This window comes from Nomascus leucogenys, chromosome 9 (genome assembly GCF_006542625.1).
Source record: "Nomascus leucogenys isolate Asia chromosome 9, Asia_NLE_v1, whole genome shotgun sequence".
Lineage (NCBI taxonomy): Eukaryota > Metazoa > Chordata > Mammalia > Primates > Hylobatidae > Nomascus > Nomascus leucogenys.
The window spans coordinates 47,578,433-47,598,855 of NC_044389.1; the positions used below are offsets into that span (position 1 = coordinate 47,578,433).

A 20,423-nucleotide genomic window follows, 5' to 3' on the forward strand; every position below is an offset into this window, starting at 1 on the left:
AAAAATCCAGGCTTGCTGGCAAGCACCTGTAGCCACAGCTACTTGGGAGGCTGAGGTAGGAGCGCGCGCGCGCGCGCGCACACACACACACACACACACACACACACACACACACACACACACGGTTACAGATGCAGTGAATCTTAACTGGGGTCATTTAGGATATCTGGGGACATTTTTGATTGTTGTAATGATTGTGGGGTATCACTGGCCTTTAGTGAGCATGGTCCAGGAATACTAAATATCTTTCAGGATGCATAAGAGTCTTGCACAACAAAGAATTGTCCTGCCTAATATGCTATAACACTCCCTCATTGAGAAACACTATAGACATAAAGATATTAAGGATGAAATGAAGCTGTTCATTTTGTTCTTCCTATGAATATTGGAAGAATTGAGTAACTTTATTTGTATACTCATTCTTTCGATATTTATTGAGTTCCTTGTGTGTAACAGGCATTGCAGATGCTGACAGTACAAATATATGTACTAAAATACCATTACATCTAGAGGGAATGACAGATACCTACAATACCATGTTATATTGCCTGTGCTGAAAGTATGTAAGTTGATATGTAAGCAGATTGTGTGAATCCTTAATGCAACCTGAGGAAGTGAAAGAAAACTTTCTAGGAGAATTGTTTCTTGGCCTAAGTCCAGAAGGAGGCCTGAATGTGGAAAGTAGCCAAAAAAAAGGGGGGAGTGATTCCAAGAGTGATGCTATGTTACTTTGGAGCCTAACTTCCCAACTTGTAATTTATGACTCTGTACTCATTCAGTGCCTCAAACACATTAAAAAGACTACAGAGAAGTAGTATTTTTCTTCAACTTTTCTGTTTTGTTTGGCATTAAATATACCTTAGCAGGTCTTGATTTCAAGGAATGATCATTAATAATAAGTAAAAACAGTATTTTTTAAAAATAGCTCCATCTTGGCTGGGCGCGGTGGCTCACGCTTGTAATCCCAGCACTTTGGGAGGCCGAGGCGGGCGGATCACGAGGTCAGGAGATCGAGACCACGGTGAAACCCCGTCTTTACTAAAAATACAAAAAATTAGCCGGGCGTGGTGGCGGGCGCCTGTAGTCCCAGCTACTCAAGAGAGGCTGAGGCAGGAGAATGGTGTGAACCCGGGAGGCGGAGCTTGCAGTGAGCCGAGATCGCGCCACTGCACTCCAGCCTGGGTGACAGAGCAAGACTCCATCTCAAAAAAAAAAAAAAAAAAAAAAAAATAGCTCCATCTTATGTGGTTATTTAAATCATACATATAGGAGATACATACTTTCTATATTATTAGTTTTTTAATCTCAGGATTCTAAAGCATTTCTTAACATGTTATGGGGATATTTTCATGAAATAAAGGATATGTACTATGTCAAAAATGTTAGTAAGCATTCACATCTCACATTTTGTTCACCAATAAAGCCAAATGCTTTGCCTCTTAGTTCTGTAATTTTACTTCCTGTTATCCTGCCTTCTGTGTTTGTTACTATTTTCTTTTTGTACTTGATAGAAATCTTTTAAGTGATAGCAATATAATGCTTGTCCAAAGGTATAAATAACTGTAGTTATAATAAAATAACATTTGTATGACATAAATGTAACTTTTTTATTTTTTTTTTTTTTGAGATGATCCTCACCCTGTCACCCAGTCTGGAGTGCAGTGGTACAGTCTTGGCTTACTGAAACCTCTGCTTCCTGAGCTCAGGCGATCCCGCCTCAGCCTCCCGAGTAGCTGGGACTACAGGCACATGCCACCAGACTCGGCTAATTTTTATATTTTTAGTAGAGACAGGGTTTTGCCATGTTGCCCAGGCTGGTCTCAAACTCCTGGACTCAAGCATTCTGCCCACCTTGGCCTCCCAAAGTCCTGGGATTACAGCTGTGAGCCACCATGCCCGGCCATAATTATAACATTTTGACTAATATAAAAAAAAAAAAAAAAAGCTTGAGGGAGTTGAGGTACTAAATTTTTAATATTTTCTCAACCACTTAATATATGATATGGTCCGGTTATTGTTAATTTCTGAAATCAAAGTTGTGTGCCCTGAAATGTAATTTAGTATCCCGAATACAAACTATTGAAGATAGAGTTAAAAAGCTTTGGATGGGAAGGACATTTCTCACTTTTACGTACAGTTCACTGTAAGAGGCTACTTTAAGACAGATTTCCTTCCAATAAAGTCAAAGTCTTTCTGCTCTTATACTGTATCATATACTGAAAATTCATGGGAATAATTAAAGAGCCTGTGTAGACTTAAGAGATGAATCACCAAATGTGGGTAAATTATAAGCAGAAGAAAATAGGAGCTGCTCATGACTCAAGTAAAACGGTGAAATAAGATTGAAAACATAATTTTATTTTCATTCCTGTATGCGTTTATTCATTCATACTTGCGTAGTCTTTAAAAGCCCATGTTCTATACTCACCTGAGGATAGTTTCCATTGAAGACAGAAGTGAAAATATTATTATTGGTTATCTGTCAGATTTTTGCAACTTTGGGTAATTCTACTCATGTACACATAGAGGACATTCTAGGGATGACAGAAATTGATACAAATTAACTCCAGGTGCAGACTACTTTTTCCTCTGTTAAGGGGTAGAAATGAAACTAAGAAGTTAAATAAGGCTGGGCCTGGTGGCTTGTGGGAGGATTGTCTGAGCTCAGGAGTTCAACACCAGACTGGGCAACATAGTGAGACCCCATCTCTTAAAAAAAAAATTAGCCAGGCATGGTGGCATATGCCTGTAGTCCCAGCCACTTGAGAGGCTGAAGTGGGAGGATTGCCTGAACCTGGGTAGTTGAGGCTGCAATAAGCTGTGATCACACCACTGCATTCCAGCCTGGGTGACTCTGTCTCAAAAAAAAAAAAAAAGTTAAATTTTTTTCCAGTAAGTGGTAGCCACAATATGAGCTCAGGTCTTGTAAATCCAGGGTGTATGTGTAATCAGTCAGTATCCAGTCAGAAGCCAGAAGCATACCAGAAATTTGAACAGGAATAATATAAAAAATTATTAACTGGTAACACAGATTAACTCCTAAAAGAAGTAAAGAGAACCTAAAGAATATAGGAATAAGGCCGGGTGTGGTGGCTCATGCCTGTATTCTCAGCACTTTGGAAGGCTGAAGTAGGAGGACTTCTTGAGCCAATGAGTTCAACACCAGCATGGGCAACATAGCAAGACCCCGTTTGTACAAAAGAATATATTTTTATATTAGCCAGATGTGGTGGTGCATGCCTGTAGTCCCAGCCACTGGGGAGGCTGAGATGGGAGGAGCTCTTGAACCCAGAAAGTTAAGGCTGTAGAGAGCCATGATTGCATCACTGCTTTCCAGTCTGGGTGACAGAGTGAGATCCTGTCTCAAAAAAAAAAAAAAAAAAAAGAATATAGAAATAGCAGATGCAGAGAGCAGCCACTAACTGTAAGGTAGATGGAGAGTACCTAAGGAAGGAACATACTTAGAAGACTCCCCACAAGCTTCTAACCTCCTCTTCCCCCATACCAGGCTAAGATGCAGATCTTTTGGGGGCAAATGTGACTATAGCAACTGGATAATAGAGAAGTTCACTGACATGCCACAGATTAGAGCTAGAGAGCTGGACGCCATCAGCTGGGGTACTGGTAAAGCTTGCAGGGAAGCTGCCCACTAGGATGTCATTGAGACTTGCTGAAAAGCCACCTGCTGGGGAGCTGACAAGGCTAACTGGGAAGCTTCCCGTTGGCACCCTGACGTAAGAGCAAGAAGGAAAAGCACCAGAACCAGGAATTGAGCACTTTCTTGGCAGTGTCCCTCCAGCACCACCTACTGATGTGGATAACTTTGTGCCTGCTGGCAAAGGAGAAATACTTTGAAGGTCCAGGTCCAATATTACAAAGCAGAGCAAAGATGGGTGGATTAGAAACTAAGGGCCTAAGTAGCATAACATCCTTCACTCATGTTATACTGCTTACTTTTCACATTGTGCAATTACAAGGAGTAAGTAATTCTAAAATATATTACACTTTTTCCATACGTGGTACTTTAGTTTCAGTTTTCAGCTCAATTAGGAGCCATGCAACATCTGAAAGACCAATTGGAACAACGGACACGCATGATAGAAGCAAATATTCATCGGCAACAAGAAGAACTAAGAAAAATTCAAGAACAACTTCAGATGGTCCATGGTCAGGGGCTGCAGGTAATTGTTGTATTTGAATACAAACAAAGCATCCCATTTTGGGATTTCTAGGAAATTTTGGATTTCTAGGAAAATTAACTTCTCTGAATTAAGTGAGATGCAAGAGATATGTTTTATCAATTCAGTTCAATAAATATTCACTGGTTACCTACTCAGTATGATTATACTTACAGTCTCTAAAGAAAATTCATTCCTGAGGGTATTTCTGTCAACATCCTTGTTTCTCCAGTCATCTTTTTTTACCAGTCCAAATTTTAGTAAGTTTGAATCCATAATATACAAATTATATTTTACATAAAGTTTTAGGTACATCTTGGGTACAGAACTTATAAATCAATCATCAGTAATATTTTTATTAAGCTACCAGTATGTATGATTCAAATTAGTCCTATATGACCAACCAGCAGGACCACTCTAGGAGACTATGACTTTGGTAAAGGGAAACTTGGAGTGAAAACTACTTCTGTCTGATATTATAAATTATAAATGATAAGTGATACAGAGCTGTCAGTCCACAGACCAACACTGGTTACACTTTTTCTAACAATTGGAAACATGATAAAATTAAGATAACTGAAGGATTGAATATAAAGTTTCATATTTTATTCACTACTTATTTATTGCTAATTCTTCAAAGTGACTTAGCCTTGTTACTTGCTTTTTAAACGTACTTTGTAGCTTGATTTTGCCTTCTTTTTAATGCTCGTTCTTCTTTTCAGTCTACAAAGCTCATTTTAACATAATCTTTATTTTTAAAGATGTTTTTGCAACAATCAAATCCTGGGTTGAATTTTGGTTCCGTTCAACTTTCTTCTGGAAATTCATCTAACATCCAGCAACTTGCACCTATAAATATGCAAGGCCAAGTTGTTCCTACTAACCAGGTTCAAAGTGGAATGAATACTGGACACATTGGCACAACCCAGCACATGATACAACAACAGACGTTACAGAGTACACCAACTCAGGTAATGTTACTGAGCACAGTGGGCTATGGAGTGATCAGTGGTTGGAAGGCACACTATCGCTGAAACAGAAATAAAGCTCTAATGATAAAATACCATTTCAAAATTTAATAGTATTTAGAAAGTACAGTATTGAGAGTGATTTTTAAAATATTTTGTGCAAATCATGTTAGTATCAAGTATTTTCAGCTTTTTTTTTTTTTTTTTTTTTTTTTTTTTTGAGACGGAGTTTTGCTCCTGTTGCCCAGGCTGGAGTGCAATGGTGTGATCTTAGCTTACTGCAACCTCTGCCTCCTGGGTTGAAGCGATTCTCCTGCCTCAACCTCCTGAGCAGCTGGGATTACAGGCACCCACCACCACACCAGGCTAATTTTTGTATTTTTAGTAGAGATGGGGTTTCACCATGTTGGCCTGGCTGATCTCGAACTCCTGACCTCAGGTAATCGCCCACCTCCGCTTCCCAAAGTGCTGGGATTACAGGTGTGAGCCACTGTGCCTGGCCAAGCTTTAAAATATGTCACAATCTGTTTAAAGATGTAGTCTAGTAGTTATACCAAGTTCTTGTAACTTAGACTATTTCTGTGTGTTTAAAAGATACGACTTGCTCAAGAGGCTGACCAGGAAGCCTGTTCCCATATGTGCAGAACAGACTGTTGGGGGAGGGGGCATAATAGTTTATTGAATATTCCAGAAAATGTTGGTAATTATTGTACATCTGTGACTATAAATCTCAAGGATTTAAATGAAAAATAGAAAAATGCCCACTAATTAGTCATTCACTTTGGGCATTTAACAGAAATTCTTTGGGTATATTTTATATCATCTCTATTACAATCACACTCCTTTCTAAAGTCATAGCTTGCCTTCCAGCAAGATATTCAAGACTAATTCATTCTCAATTACCACGAGTCATTCCTTTGTGGTTATCTTTCTCCCAGAGTAATATATCCTGCCACTTCTTTCTCTGTCATATTGTCATATTGTTAGAATGATGAATTCTAGCATACTTCTCAAATAATTATTTTCAGTTAATCTGTCTATAAAATCTCTCTTTATTTTTAACAGAGTCAACAAAATGTACTGAGTGGGCACAGTCAGCAAACATCTCTACCCAGTCAGACACAGAGCACTCTTACAGCCCCACTGTATAACACTATGGTGATTTCTCAGCCTGCAGCCGGAAGCATGGTCCAGATTCCATCTAGTATGCCACAAAACAGCACCCAGAGTGCTGCAGTAACTACATTCACTCAGGACAGGCAGATAAGGTAGTTGTCATATTTCATTTGTTATTTTGAAAATTGTAAACCGATTGATTAGAAAATAATAATTTGCTCACTGCAGCCAGTGTTCTTAAATTTGAAATAAAAACACAGAATGTATTCATTGTTTAAAGACTGCATAATTAAAGGGTAACAACAAATTTTTTTCTTGTCTAAAAATATGCTACAAAATATTATAGAATACAAATTCTACAGCACACTGTTAGAAAAGGTTTATGACAGGCTCTGTGTCACTGTGAAGCTTTTGTCTTTTCAATATAGATGCTAGAGAATTTCCATGTAGTAACAGTGGTTAGGGTAGCTTACCTTTTTTAAGTTTGTTAAATGCTCAAAATATATTATCTCAAATTGTCATTTATTAAACTTAAATGTACGTGAGGGCCTTCTTTGATTTCCCAGATAAGAAAAAAGTGAGTTTTCAGTAATCAGCCAAGGGATCTATAGCTAGTTAAGGTGATGAGGAAGGGAGCTCTGAACACAGATCTTGGTGTCTTCATTTCAGTGCTCAAGTGCTTAATTATGTATTACAGGGAGGTTTTGGGGACTGCTCTGGAAAAACAACCATCTATGACTTATTTTAGTGCACTGATCACCTGAGCAGTGCACATTCTATCCAGTATGTAGTTTTTTATCCCTCAGCCCCACCATCCTTCTCCAAAGTCTGTTATATCACTCTGTGTGCCTTTGCTGTACCCATAGCTTAGCTCCCACTTCCAAGTGAGAATATATGGTATTTGGTTTTCCATTCCTGAGTTACTTCACTTAGAATAATGGCCTCCAGCTCCATCCAAGTTGCTGCAAAATGCATTATTAGGTTGATTCCATATCTTTGGAATTGTGAATTGTACTGCGATAGACGTATGTATGCAGGTGTCTTTTTGATACAGTGACTTCTTTTCCTTCGGGTAGATACCCGGTAGTGGGATTGCTGGATCAAATGGTAGATCTACTTTTAGTTCTTTGAGAAATCTCATGTTCCCACCAGCAGTGTGTAAGTGTTTTCACCACATCTGCGCCAACATTATTGTTTTTTGACTTTTTAGTAATGGCCAGTCTGGCTGGGTAAGGTGATATTTAATTGTGGTTTTAAGTTGCGTTTCTCTGAACATCTATCTTTTGAAGGGGACAGAAACCACATCTTAGCAAACATTTGAAGGCCTACCTAGATGAGTATGGCATCATCCCTTCCCCAAGGGAAAGACCAAACTAGTAAAAGCAATAGAAAGATAAACAAATCAGTATTGTTTGGTGTGATGAATACTTCAGAGGTCTTTAGAAAGAAGGAAGTGAGCAGTTTTTTGTTTGTTTTGTTTTGTTTTGTTTTTGTAAGCAGTTTCATGGGTTGAGGCAAGCAGGTGAATAAAGGTGTGGTCAGGAAAGCTTCACCAAGGCAAAGATACTTGCCCTGACTCTTCAAGACTTGAGCTTGGCTTTAGGTGTGGGTGTGGCATGGAGTCTAGGGAGGCATTCTGAGCAGAGGGAGCCCAGAGTATACAAAGCTGCAGAAGTGTGAGTTACAGGAAAGCAAATTACAGAAAATGTTATCACATTTACCAGTGAGCCATGGGCTAATTCAGATGTTAATTTCATTTAAGATTACGGAGAAGTCAGCACTTAGTATTTCTGTGGCTAAGTGTACTTTGTAAATATTACTTATTTCTTTGGACTTTCTTAATCTGGACAATTTTAATTCTTTTTTGTTTTGCATTAAAGTATTTGGTTGTGTAGTATATAAAATACGGTATTTGATTTTCAAGATCTGTACTAAGTGTAATATTGTTACATACTTTAAAGAGTTTGTAAGTACAGTTATGTCATGCCACATGTACATATCTCTCACCGTAATGACCAATGTTATAAACTAACTTCATCTCACAGAAAAGGCAAATGGAAATATTGTTCCACAAAGAAGCATCTTTTTTTGTGTGTTATTGTTCTTTCATTTCAAAAAGCAAAAGGAAGCAGGGAAAGAGGGAAAAATTAATGAATTCTAGCACAGAGGACTCTATGCTGCGTTGATAAATTTATAAATTGAGAGGAGTTTTTATTCACTGTTAGAATGTCATTTGGTTTTGAATCAAATTTATAAGATACAATTTTGTGTAAATTTCTTGTATAAACCTAGAGTTTAAAAAATTACATTATAATAGCTTTGTTTATTCATGAACTGTGTGCCAGTGTAGCAGATGAATCATGTGCCACATATATCTGACTCCCCTAGAACCTAGTAATTTTATAAAAAGAAAAAGGTTTTTTTTATAGATTTAAAAAAATTTTTATTGTGGAAAAATACAAATGACATAAAAGTTACCATGTTAACCATTTTAAAGTATACAGTTCATTGTCATTGAGTACGATTGCTACCATCTCCCCTAACCATTTCCAGAACTTTTTTCATCTTCCCAAACAGAAACTCCATACCCATTATACAAGTCCCCATTCTTCTCTCCCCAACCACCATTCTACTTTCTGTCCCTGTAAATTGGACTAGTCTAAGTACCTCATATAAATGGAATCATACAGTATTTGTCCTTTTGTGAATGGCTTATTTTACTTAGGATAATGTTCTCAGGGTTCATCCATGTTACAGCAATTGTCAGAATTTCTTTCCTTTTTAAGGCTAAGTAATATTCCACTCTACTGTGTTTGGCTTATTCATTCCGTCTGTCAATGGAGTCTTGGGTTACTTCCACTTTTTGGCTCCTGTGAATAACGCTGCTTATGATTATGGGTGTACAAATATCTCTTTGAGTCCCTGCTTTCATTTTGGGGGATATATAAGCAGAAATGGAATTCCTTCATATAGTAATCCTATGGTAAATTTTTTGAGGAACTGCATACTGTTTTCCATAGTGGCTGCACCATTTTTACATTCCCACCAGCACTGCACAAAGTTTCTGTACTTGCTTGCCAACACTGGTCATTTTCTGTTGTTGTTTGTTTTTTATAATAGCCATCCTGATGGGTATAAAGTAGCCTTTTGTTGTGGTTTTGATTTGTATTTCCCTAATGATTAGTGATGTTGAGCACCTTTTCATGTGCTTATTAGCCATTTGTGTATCTTTGGAGAAATGTTTGTTCAAGTTTGACCTTTGCCCATTTTTTTAATTGGGTTGATTGTTGGTGAGTTGAAGGAGCTCTTAGACATTCTGGTTACTAATCCCTTATCAGAAAGATGATATGCAGATATTTTCTCCCATCTGTGGGATGGGAGAGTTACCTTTTTACTCTGTTGATAGTGCCCTTTGATTCACAAGATTTTTAATTTGATACAGTCCAGTTTATCTGTTCTTTTGTTGCCTGTACTTTTGGTATCATATCCAAGAAATCATTGCTAATTCCAACTGCTAATTATTGCTAAATCCAATGTCATGAAGCTTTTCCCCTATGTTTTCTTCTAAGAGTTTTGTAGCATCAGCTCTTATGTTTTGGTCTTTGGTCCATTTCAAGTTAATTTTTGTCTATGATGTGAGGTAAGGATCTAACTTTATTCTTTTGAATGTGGACATCCAAAAACCTTTTGTATTTTTGTTATACATTGATCTTGCTGTATGAATTTTTTGTTTTACTGTTATACCAAAGGGAATCTTCAAATGAAACAAAGTAGGAATATACAGACCTTGAAAAACTAAATTGGCAATGTCATTGGGTATTATTTTAGGTAAGTATTTACTCCACTGCCTTTTATGATGTATACCTTGTACTTTGGACTCCAATTTTTTTCCTTCTTTCTTCTAACAGATTTTCTCAAGGTCAACAACTTGTGACCAAATTAGTGACCGCTCCTGTAGCTTGTGGGGCAGTCATGGTACCTAGTACTATGCTCATGGGCCAGGTGGTGACTGCATATCCTACTTTTGCTACACAACAGCAACAGTCACAGACATTGTCAGTAACGCAGCAGCAGCAGCAGCAGAGCTCCCAGGAGCAGCAGCTCACTTCAGTTCAGCAACCATCTCAGGCTCAGCTGACCCAGCCACCGCAACAATTTTTACAGGTAATTCTCCCCATGGGGAAGCTGCTTCAAACTCATTTACTTTCATATAATGAAATTAAGCATTAAGTGAACAGCTTTGTGAATGATGTGAAAAATTCACAAAAGCTTATTGTACAGTTTAAATCTCTACAAAGATAGAAAGCTTGTCCTGGTTGGCGATTTTTTTTCTTCCCTTGCTCAGTCGTTGGAAGACTTTAGACCTGCCATTGGGCATACCCAGTTATCAGAACTGCTGGATAGAGTGAGTGGCCTACTTCCTGCCCACCTGTTTTCTCAGTCTCTGGCTAGAGTTTCTGGAACTTAAGCAAGCACCTCTTTCCTCCTTTTTCTAGCCTACCATAAACTCTACTCTGTACAGAGCAGGATTTCTTTTTACTAGTATAGGTGTTATCTTAAATTATTTTGTTGAATTCAATCATTATAATTTTTCAGTTGTAAATTAATATCAGAGGAGAAATACCATGGAGGTGTAGTATATCTATGAGCTAAGTATATGTATAGCTAAGAACTTGGGCTGTAAAGTCTAGCTGCCCTGGGGTTGAGTCACTGCTGCACCACGTACTGTGTGACCTTTGGCAGGTTGCTTACTCTTGTTAAACGTCACATGTAAAGTGGAGGTCATAATAGTTGATACCTCATGGATTAATAATGCTTGTAAATCACTGAATATAAGACAAGGCACATAGCTAGCTGTTATTTGTGACCGCTATATTGACAAATGTAATAGACACTCGGATTAGCCAAAATGTAGACACAGCTATCATGTAGATAAATCAGACAGGCTCTCCTTATCTATAGGATACAGAAGAAAGTCACTAGGCAAGATCCTCAGCAGAGAAATGAACAAAACCCTTATCTGGACCTCAGGATCCTTACTAGAAACCTACCTTTTCCCCTTCTGGCCTAGCTGGAGCAATTTTGAATGTAGGCTTGTTTGGATGTGTACTAGAGACCACTTCATCTAGGCCGGGCACTTATCATCAATTTCTGAGTTATATAACATGTGATGTGATTATTGTACTCTATATTCAGGCATAAATATAGTCTTAATTTGTCACCCTTTGTGTCCTGGTCCAAATATAATCCTTGTCTTTGTGATGTAGAAAACTAAAACAGGCTAGTTGCCTAAATATCTGAGAGTCATACAGTCTCTTAGACCTTAAGCCTATACTGCAGACATAACTGGGGTAGCTACTATTACAAATAAAGAAATAACAACAGTTTAAGACAAGTTCTAAATTATGTAGGGAAAATGTATCCAATGAGAATTAAGCATAAGCTAAAAAAGGAGAGGACCTGCCTTAACATCTCAGCCTTCTAAGTATGTCAAGGAACAAAGGCCCTTAGAAGAATAAACATTCTCAGATGGCATCCCAAAGACATAGGACCCACAAAGAAATGAGAGAGGCAATACCCCTCATAAATACACTTGTATGTAGGTAATAAATACACAATTTGGCTTTTCTAAAGTATGTAATATCTAGTTCTAAAACATGCTTCTGTTGTAACCTTATAAGGCTCATAAGTATCCCGAAGTCCTTGCCTTACACAGCTTTTCCTAATAACAAAGAGAGAAAGAAAACTCTGAAGGTCCTTGACAAAGTGTAGTAGTCTTTAAGGTTTGCCAGGGATTTGCTCTTTTGTGTGTGTGTTTGTGCATGTTTCTTTCAGATACATTTGCAAAAATCGCCCACCACAGCTCCATTTGAAATTAAGAACCCTGCATCAAGTTGTACTGTCAGTAATGGGGAAAGGACTTTCATTGTAAAAATTCACTTTCTTTCCGTTAACGTTTTTTTGTATCTGAAAATTTTACATTAATGAACAGCATGTCAGAAGTAAAAATTTGGTGAAAGGAACAGAGGCTCATATATTTGAGTCTTGCCCAAAGTCACACAGCTTACTTATGTAAATGGCAGAGCAAAACTCAAATGCAGGGCTTCTGTCTGCAAATCCTGTGCCTTTTTTCATTTTGTTTTGTTTTGTCTGTCTTTATACCACACTGCTGCTTATCGGACCTAAGGCTCCAACTTTGCCTTCATATTTATGATGCTTTTAAATAATATAAATACTTAATCTTTATTAAGAAGCCAGTGTGGTAGGCACTGTTATTCCTATTTTCTAAAGAAAGAAACTGAGGCCCAGAGAGGTAAACAGCTTGACCAGGTCACACATGTGGTAAGTAGGGCAGCCCAAGTTTGAACCATTCAGTCTACCTCAGGGCCCACGCTCCTGGTCACTTAACTGTGCCACTCTAACCAGCTGGGCGAACCTGTGTGCAGAAGGCATTGTATGGCCTCAGAGTATTTGTTTTTCATATAGTCATAACTATGCTCAAATTTTATAATTTAAAACATGGGTCTTTAGGACATAAAGTGAAAAAACCTGTGTGATTTGGCTCAAGATATAGATTGCTTTCTATACCATAAAATCTGCAGCTCAGATTTCTTTAAAAAAATGAAACGCTCTCGTACTTTCAGAAAGAGGGAAGGCCTGATAAGCATTTTCCAAATTAGAATTTTTAAACCAGAGTGAAAGTGATATGCATTATGTAGAATTTTAAGGATTTTGTCCCTATGGACAGGGGAGAGTGTGAGTAAATCTTACGTGGGTGCCATAAAGGGAATAAAGCAATGCTGCATAATCCATTTGTTTTTTAGACTTCTAGGTTGCTCCATGGGAATCCCTCAACTCAACTCATTCTCTCTGCTGCATTTCCTCTACAACAGAGCACCTTCCCTCAGTCACATCACCAGCAACATCAGTCTCAGCAACAGCAGCAACTCAGCCGGCACAGGACTGACAGCTTGCCCGACCCTTCCAAGGTTCAACCACAGTAGCACACGTGCTTCCTCTCTGACATCAAGGGAGGAAGGGGATGGCCCATTAAGAGTTACTCAAATGACCTGAGGAAAGGAGGGAAAGTTCCAGCAGTTTCATGAGATGCAGTATTGAGTGTTCTAGTTCCTGGAATTAGTTGGCAGAGAAAATGCTGCCTAGTGCTACAGATGTACATTAAATACCAGCCAGCAGGAGGTGATCATAGGGGCATAGCCAGTTCTGACAGTGTTTTAGGTGCCTGGATATTTTTTGATGGAAAAAGAATATATTGCCAAATGTTAAGAAGCTCAGCTATGAAATGACCTCCAGGGAATCAGAAAGGCACTAATGATGTTAGTAACTTTTAGTGGTTCTGTGCCTCTTATCAAGTGTTACAGAGGACATAGCACTGCCATGTCAGGGGTTTGCTCACGGTGATGCCATGAAGACAGTCCAGTAGACTTGGTAGCGACCCCCTCCCCCAACCCCTCTCCCTTTTCAGATAATGATGGAACAGTAATTACTTTCAGAATGTTGTGTGGGTTCAAATTCTCTATGTACAGATGATGTAAAAATATATATATGTCTAGATAAAAGGAGAGAAAGCAAAACATTTTGTATGCTGCATGAAAGCGTTATCTCTTCCTTACAGGTATGAGCACCTTTCCTGAGATTCTGACACCATGTGCGAACTGAACCATCCTCTGTTTTTCCTTTTGTTTACAACACAGTAGTGTTCTGTTCACTTTTCCGGGGCACAAGTTTTTTTGTTCATACTTTGGCTGTGATGTCACAGTTTGTTCAGTGAGGTATGATGTGCTGCTGGGAATGGATTTTTTTTTTTTCAGGTTAAATTATTGATACAGCAGGATTTTCAAGTTATTCAGAAATATCCCTCATTTCATTATTTTTCAATTATGTTTGAAAATAGGATTTGCACTGCTTTATTTTAGGTGGTTGGGAGTTTTGATTGCATATTTTGTTATATAGTTCATAGTTGGAAATATTTGCGTAAATGGTTTTCAACAAGCCTGAAAGTAATTTCAAGAATGTTTCAGTTATAGAGGTAAAATTTGCACACAAAACATCTTAGGCACTTTTTAACATTCTCAATCATGGGAATTTTAACTTTTGGGATTTGTTGGAATCTTTTTTATTATCCTTCACAATTTCAATGCTTCTTTTAGTCAGAAATGATTCAGGGTTATTTGAGGGGAAAAAACCCCATAGTGCCTTGATTTTAATTCAGGTGATAACTCACCATCTTGAAGTCATTGTCCGGTTTCTGTAGCAGTTTTGAAACTTTAGTACCTTTTTAACAGCATGTGAGTGTCAGTGTCATTATTAGTCTCCTAATAAGTTCCTTTGAAGACTGCTATCAGTCTCTTGGACTGGAGGTACAAATAATTTAGAAATAAAAGATGACAACCTAACACTATCATAGTTATTAATGTGATCCTAAAATTGTTTCCTAAATTAGCATTTTTCTTTAAAGTTAGTCATTTAAGAATTTACCAGAAATATTTGCTCAATATGATCTTGATATTCCTACAAAGAGAAAAGAAGGGGTAGAGATTTGGCTATGCCTTTACTACACTGGAATATTGTAACTCACATGCCTTCTAAACGTGAACTAAGATTTCCTTTGGCAATATCATATTCTAAAAGTAATAAATTCCAATACAAGTTACATACATTTTAAAAACCTTTTATAGATTTTATGGTACTAATGAAATTTACAGTGATAGAACAAAAGAGGATTAGTAGAAATACATTATTAGAATATAAAAAATGTTATTACTGAGGAAAGGGAGGAGAGGACAGTGTAATCAAAACTGACCTCAAAAGAAAATGTGTAACGGAGTTGAGGTGGTTAAAACAGAAGAGGTTCTGAACAATGAAAATTAACCTAATGCAGAATTGCTAGGTAAAGAGGTCAGGGGAATGCTAAGCCAGTTCTTAAGACGTCTCTGTCTTCTGCTTTGCTGTTATCCTTAAGGCATATACTTTGTCTTTCTGCAGAAAATTCTACCTGGCTACAATCACTTTGAACATTAATGTTGAAAAGGAAAACAACCAAAGAAAATTGGTACTTACCCTTCTACAAAAGAAGTGCGACTAGATACCAATCATGTTAATCCGTAATTAACATATCAAGGAGCTCTTCTAGCTAAATGACCATCCAGTAGAGATTTCCCACATTCCCATGAATATCAAGAATAGTTGTCAGAATATGTATGTACCTGAGCATACGTACACAGACAAGGGGGATGTTGTGGAATATGGCAATAGCATTGTTCTTCTCCCCTTTCAAATTGCCTTTCTTGACCTTATGCCATTCCATATATATCTGAGTTGTGCCTCATTTATTTATTGGCAATACCTAGTAATATGGATTTAGCTAACAAAAGATATGAAGAACGATTATATTGAGGCCTGCCCTCTACACACCACACTTAAAAGATGGTGAACTGTGAGTACTACTTAGGTTGACAGCAACAAAGCATAAGACAAGCCCCAGGTAAACGTCTAAACTGTTTACTCACATTGTCCTACTCCAGCCCCTTCAATTATTTCCCATCTCCACAAATAGTTGGGGAAAAAAATTAAAATTTTCCTTTATGATTGTTACTGCTCTTCGCAGCTCATCTTTTCCTGCTTAGAATTAACCATTGCTAATTTAAAGGAGCAGCTAGCTGCTTTTCTGTCAGTCTGAAGCATAGTAGTGGAAGAGGTAGTAAACACCAGCTGCCTCTTTGCTGCTTTGTTTTCCTCCTGATTCTCTTAAATTTGGGTTGCAAAGCTATCCCGCCCCCCCACCCTGCCCCATGAAACTTGAGCATTCAAGTGAAGATTCAGCAGTGTCTGTTCTTCATTCATTTCTATAGCCAAAGCTGTTAGTTAAAAATCCCAAATCTATAGCATTTAAAGATACCAAATAGAAACACCTTCCAGCTTAAAAAAAAAAAAAAAAAAAAAAAGTCTTCCCTCTGCTTTACTCTCACAGGTATTCATCTTTCTTAAAAACACTTATTCTGGGTGGTACTTTTTAGGAAGAAACTATTGAGTTTCAGGAAAAGTGCTAGCTACTCTGCAGTTACCGTGCTTTGGACTTGCAGTTATCATAGTTTTGGGGGAGTCAGTATTGTTTAACAAATGCAAGTGAGAACTACAAGCGTTAACAAAGTTGCTCCTCAGAGTGGTGTCAAACCAGAACCCGGATACTTAAAAAGTACTTCATTTTTTGAATGGAAAATATTGGAGGAACAAGTATAGGAGATGCAGGTGAGTATAGGAGTAGCATGTGAGTAAATACTATGGTCTAGCCTTCAAGCATCCCAAATTCTGGGGGTAACTTGACAGTGCTGTGCTCTCCTTTGTCATTTATATCTGGCTTAGGAATGGAATAGTAATAACAAGATGCCAGTGATTTGGAATAGTTTGTTATAGAATATTCAGTGCAAAATAGTGAAAATGTTTGGATTCTTCAGAAGTGCTATAGTTGTTGGTCATTGCCTTAAAGCAGTCTGCTTGACGCTAGGAGCACTGAAGCAGTCCAGCTCCATCAAGAGCACTGTGTTGAAGGGAGAAGAACCCTTGTTCAGGAAGCCTTAGAAAGGGATCCTTAAAATAGTACTCTACGCAGACAAGTGAAAATTCTTTTAAACTGGATATTACTCAACATGTTTTCAGATGTTTCCACTACATTGAGGCAAACTTTTTAAAAGTGAAATGCAAATAGCATTTTACTTTAGTATTTCTGCTTTTTTCTTTCTGTTTCTTTGGTAATTGAAAGTTTGTTGATGAATATTTGTGTAAAACGCATTCAAGTCTATAACCTTTCCAATTACCTGTGGCCCTGTTAGTCCCACGGGAGTCCCTGTTGGAAGGGGGTAAACACTGGATATTAATGTTGCTGAGTGAGTCTTTCTAGCCAGGACAAGCTGATTGGAATTTTTGAATGGTAGAGAAGAAACAGCACAAAGGCGCTTGCCATTTTAAGTGTTTGCAGAAAGAGAACCTTTTAAGTTTGGATTGGGTGAGCTTTCTTCTGAAAGGAGCTTCTGAAGTAATTGCAAAGGAATAGAATCGACTATTTTTATAGTATATTTAATATATTTGTATATAACTATGAGTATAATAGGAACCCTCTACATGCCTCCCACTTTTCTAATTTACTTCCCCTTTTGCCATAGCACTAGTATAGCCTCATCCGCATGGGTAATGTGCCTATTGTCAGCCTACCAAAAGATAGTGCTGCTGCTTTTATGAGACAGGTGAGAAGACCCAACTCTCATGCCTGGGGATCCTTTACGGAAGGAATAGCACACACTTTTAAAACAACCTACCACAGTCTAAAAGCATCATTTTGAAATGTAACAAGCACTTTATTGCAATTACTCATTTTGATAAAGTTTATTCTTAGGCATTAACCATTTCTAAAGGATCCCCAAATCATCACTTACTTAGGTGAAATTATATAAAATGACACATTTCTGAGAAATGTTTAGGTCCAGTGAACCGTAGTTGGTTTATGGGAGTGATTTCAAGATAGCCAAATGACCTTTGACTTTTGTTTTGAATGTGGAGTCAAGAGATTGTAGATGCCTAGTTTGATTTAAACACTATTGTAAACCTATCTTGCCTATTGTGTGGACACCAAAAGAGACCAATGAGCCTGTTTATTTTTCAGAGGTCTAGGAAAATTGCATCCGTGTGAGTAGATGTACAGAACTAATCTAAAAGTGATTGCTAGTAGTATTTTAGAATATAATAATTTCAAGAATTATTCTGAGTGTTTTAAATGTGCCCTGAAATGTTGGCATGTCATTTCAGCATTTCCATTTGAATTGCTCTTGTAATATTTTTGCACAAAAAGGACTGAGAAAAAGACTACTTTGGTTAAAGGAAAAAAATAGTATAATTTGGTCTTTAATTTTAATGTCTCCTGTGGAAACACTGGGGATAAATTTTGTTGGCACAGTTATTCAGGATATTTAAAACAGTGTTGAACAGTTCACAAGAAATTAAGCAAACTTGGATTTTAAAAATTAAAATACTTTCTTTCCATGTGACTGTTTTGCATAGTTTTTTCCCCCTGTTGTAACACTACATTCCTTGTTTTTCTTAAATAAAATACTCCGCAGGTTTTGTTGTGTTTAACAGTATTTTGTAAGCTGCCTGGGTTTCCTCAGGGAAACATTATTTAGTGGAATAGGGATATAGTTTATGGAGAGACAATTAAGTGAAATTCCATCACCACCACCAGCAAACACTGAGGTGCTGCATTAAGTGACAATCAAACTAGTAAGTATTTATGAAAGAATTTAGAAAGGGGTTCAAAGAAGCAATTGCTTTTAAAGCAGTTCTCTGGGGTTCTTGAATAAAAATGGCTAAATGTATTTATTTATATTTTAAAATATTTGTGTGTTCTGTTTTCTCATCAAAGTGATTTCGGTGTCATGTATTTAATTTGTGGTTTGTTTTGTTTTGCACCATATTCTTAGAGAACTGGCTCCGATTTGGGGTGCAGTCACCAACTCTCACGATAATCTTTACGGACAGTCTGAATCTACTTTACTTCAGGATGGCAGTGGAGGGGCCAACTCCAGATACCCCTGCACTTCCCTCCTCTTCTCACGTCATCTAAGAAAGAATTTTAAAAATAACTCCTTTCAAATCGGATTCATACAGTTCCGACCTTTTTCTAGTTTCACGTGCTGCCTTCTCTGTTTTATGGGCACTTTTTGTATGATTACTTCCCCAACACAGCCAAAGGCCAGTATGACAGAACCAATGGCACATGATGCCTCTATTTTGCCCATTTGGGGAAACGTTAGTAAAAGAAATAGCATCTTTTAATGGCTGTCATTATCATATCCATATTAAAATCCATTTAAAGTTCTTAAATTTGGTGGAATAATGTATACAGGCTGTAAACTTCTACAAAAAATGTTTGCTGTCTTTAATATGGTGTCATGTTACTTGGTCCTTTGAAAACAAAACAAAACTTCCATACACACGGCACTGCCCAATAAAGCAGTGTTGGAATATTGGAAGCCTAGACATTTGAGGATCCTTCTTGCTCACATGCATTGCAACAGAATCCTCCACTTTAGGACTCAGAGCTAAGCTATGGAGTCCCACAGGCTAGGTATAGCACACAACTTAGAGAATGGTAGTTAAAGCACGTCAACCACAATTGAATTTAATGATCTAAAAAATATTTCTTAACTCCGAGGGTTGAACTGAAGATACGTTTTCAAATAAAAGCTTTTAAACTTCTTAGGAAACAAACTGTGACATCGCTTTTAAAAATGACATTCAAATGTTTATAATGTGTTTTTGAGTTGGCTTGGACTAGTGCAAGTTCACTGCTGGCAATGGTTATGCCAGTAAAGTTAAAATAAGTTGTTACCTTCAGATTGATGTCTTGTATAACCAGACAATCATCTTCAAGCAAAAAAATTGGCCAGGAAATGTCTTTAAAAAAAAAAAAAAAGATGTGTCAGCCAGAACAGCTATCATTCAGACCATTCTGGGATGATTTTGAAATCTTTACAATGGTGTAAGTTGGGGAAGGCCTCAGTATGGCACTTTCATATTCACTCTATGTAAAGATTGAAGCCCAAAGATGAGTTAAATTCAGTGCTGTATTGAAACCAGTCAGTGCAAAAAAAAAAAGTTTTACCTTTGTAAATTTTTCATTGTTAACATCAGTTGGTAGTTGTTAAAACATGCACCAAATTCTTTATAATGTTCTGTGTGGTTCTCAATGTGATATTCTTGACATTGCTGTCCTTACTGCTTGGTTCTTGGTTTTAAATTAAAAAGTAGATGTAGCCCATCATTTTTACTTCCAAAACGGTGGAGCTAAAAACGGCTAATTGATCTTGAGATAAGAATACCCTTTACTAAGGCAAAGATTTAATTGAAATCCAAATTGATTTATAGAAACGAAACTGACATTTTCCATTTGTTGTCTTCTGCCAAAATTCTGAATTACATACACGCATGAAGGATAATGAATGGTTTCAACGGTGCTATATTAGGTTCTCTGATTTTCATGACCTATGTATGTTTGGAAATACAATATTGTATAAAATGTGGATCGTTTTGTTACCGATTTAATATTGCCATTTTAATTTGGTGTAACAATTGGTTACACTTGTTTTTC

The 20,423-nt window shown here is 37.4% G+C and overlaps 2 protein-coding genes across 4 annotated transcripts in view; one reads left to right on the top strand and one right to left on the bottom strand.

Annotated features, from left to right (window-relative positions):
* The window catches only part of CLOCK (clock circadian regulator), a 113,724-nt gene extending 99,865 nt beyond the window's left edge, over nucleotides 1-13,859 (top strand). For 2 of the 3 annotated variants that reach the window (XM_030818922.1, XM_030818923.1), the window contains 5 exons: nucleotides 4,029-4,181; nucleotides 4,940-5,149; nucleotides 6,212-6,414; nucleotides 10,171-10,426; nucleotides 13,087-13,535. In XM_030818922.1, coding sequence (XP_030674782.1) covers nucleotides 4,029-4,181; nucleotides 4,940-5,149; nucleotides 6,212-6,414; nucleotides 10,171-10,426; nucleotides 13,087-13,266 — 1,002 coding nt within the window. In that variant the 3' untranslated portion in view covers nucleotides 13,267-13,535. Of the gene's footprint in view, nucleotides 1-4,028; nucleotides 4,182-4,939; nucleotides 5,150-6,211; nucleotides 6,415-10,170; nucleotides 10,427-13,086 lie in introns of all 3 variants that reach the window. The other variant, XM_030818921.1, reaches the window with a different exon arrangement.
* The window catches only part of TMEM165 (transmembrane protein 165), a 57,921-nt gene that overhangs the window by 4,706 nt on the left and 32,792 nt on the right, over nucleotides 1-20,423 (bottom strand). The window lies entirely within an intron of this gene.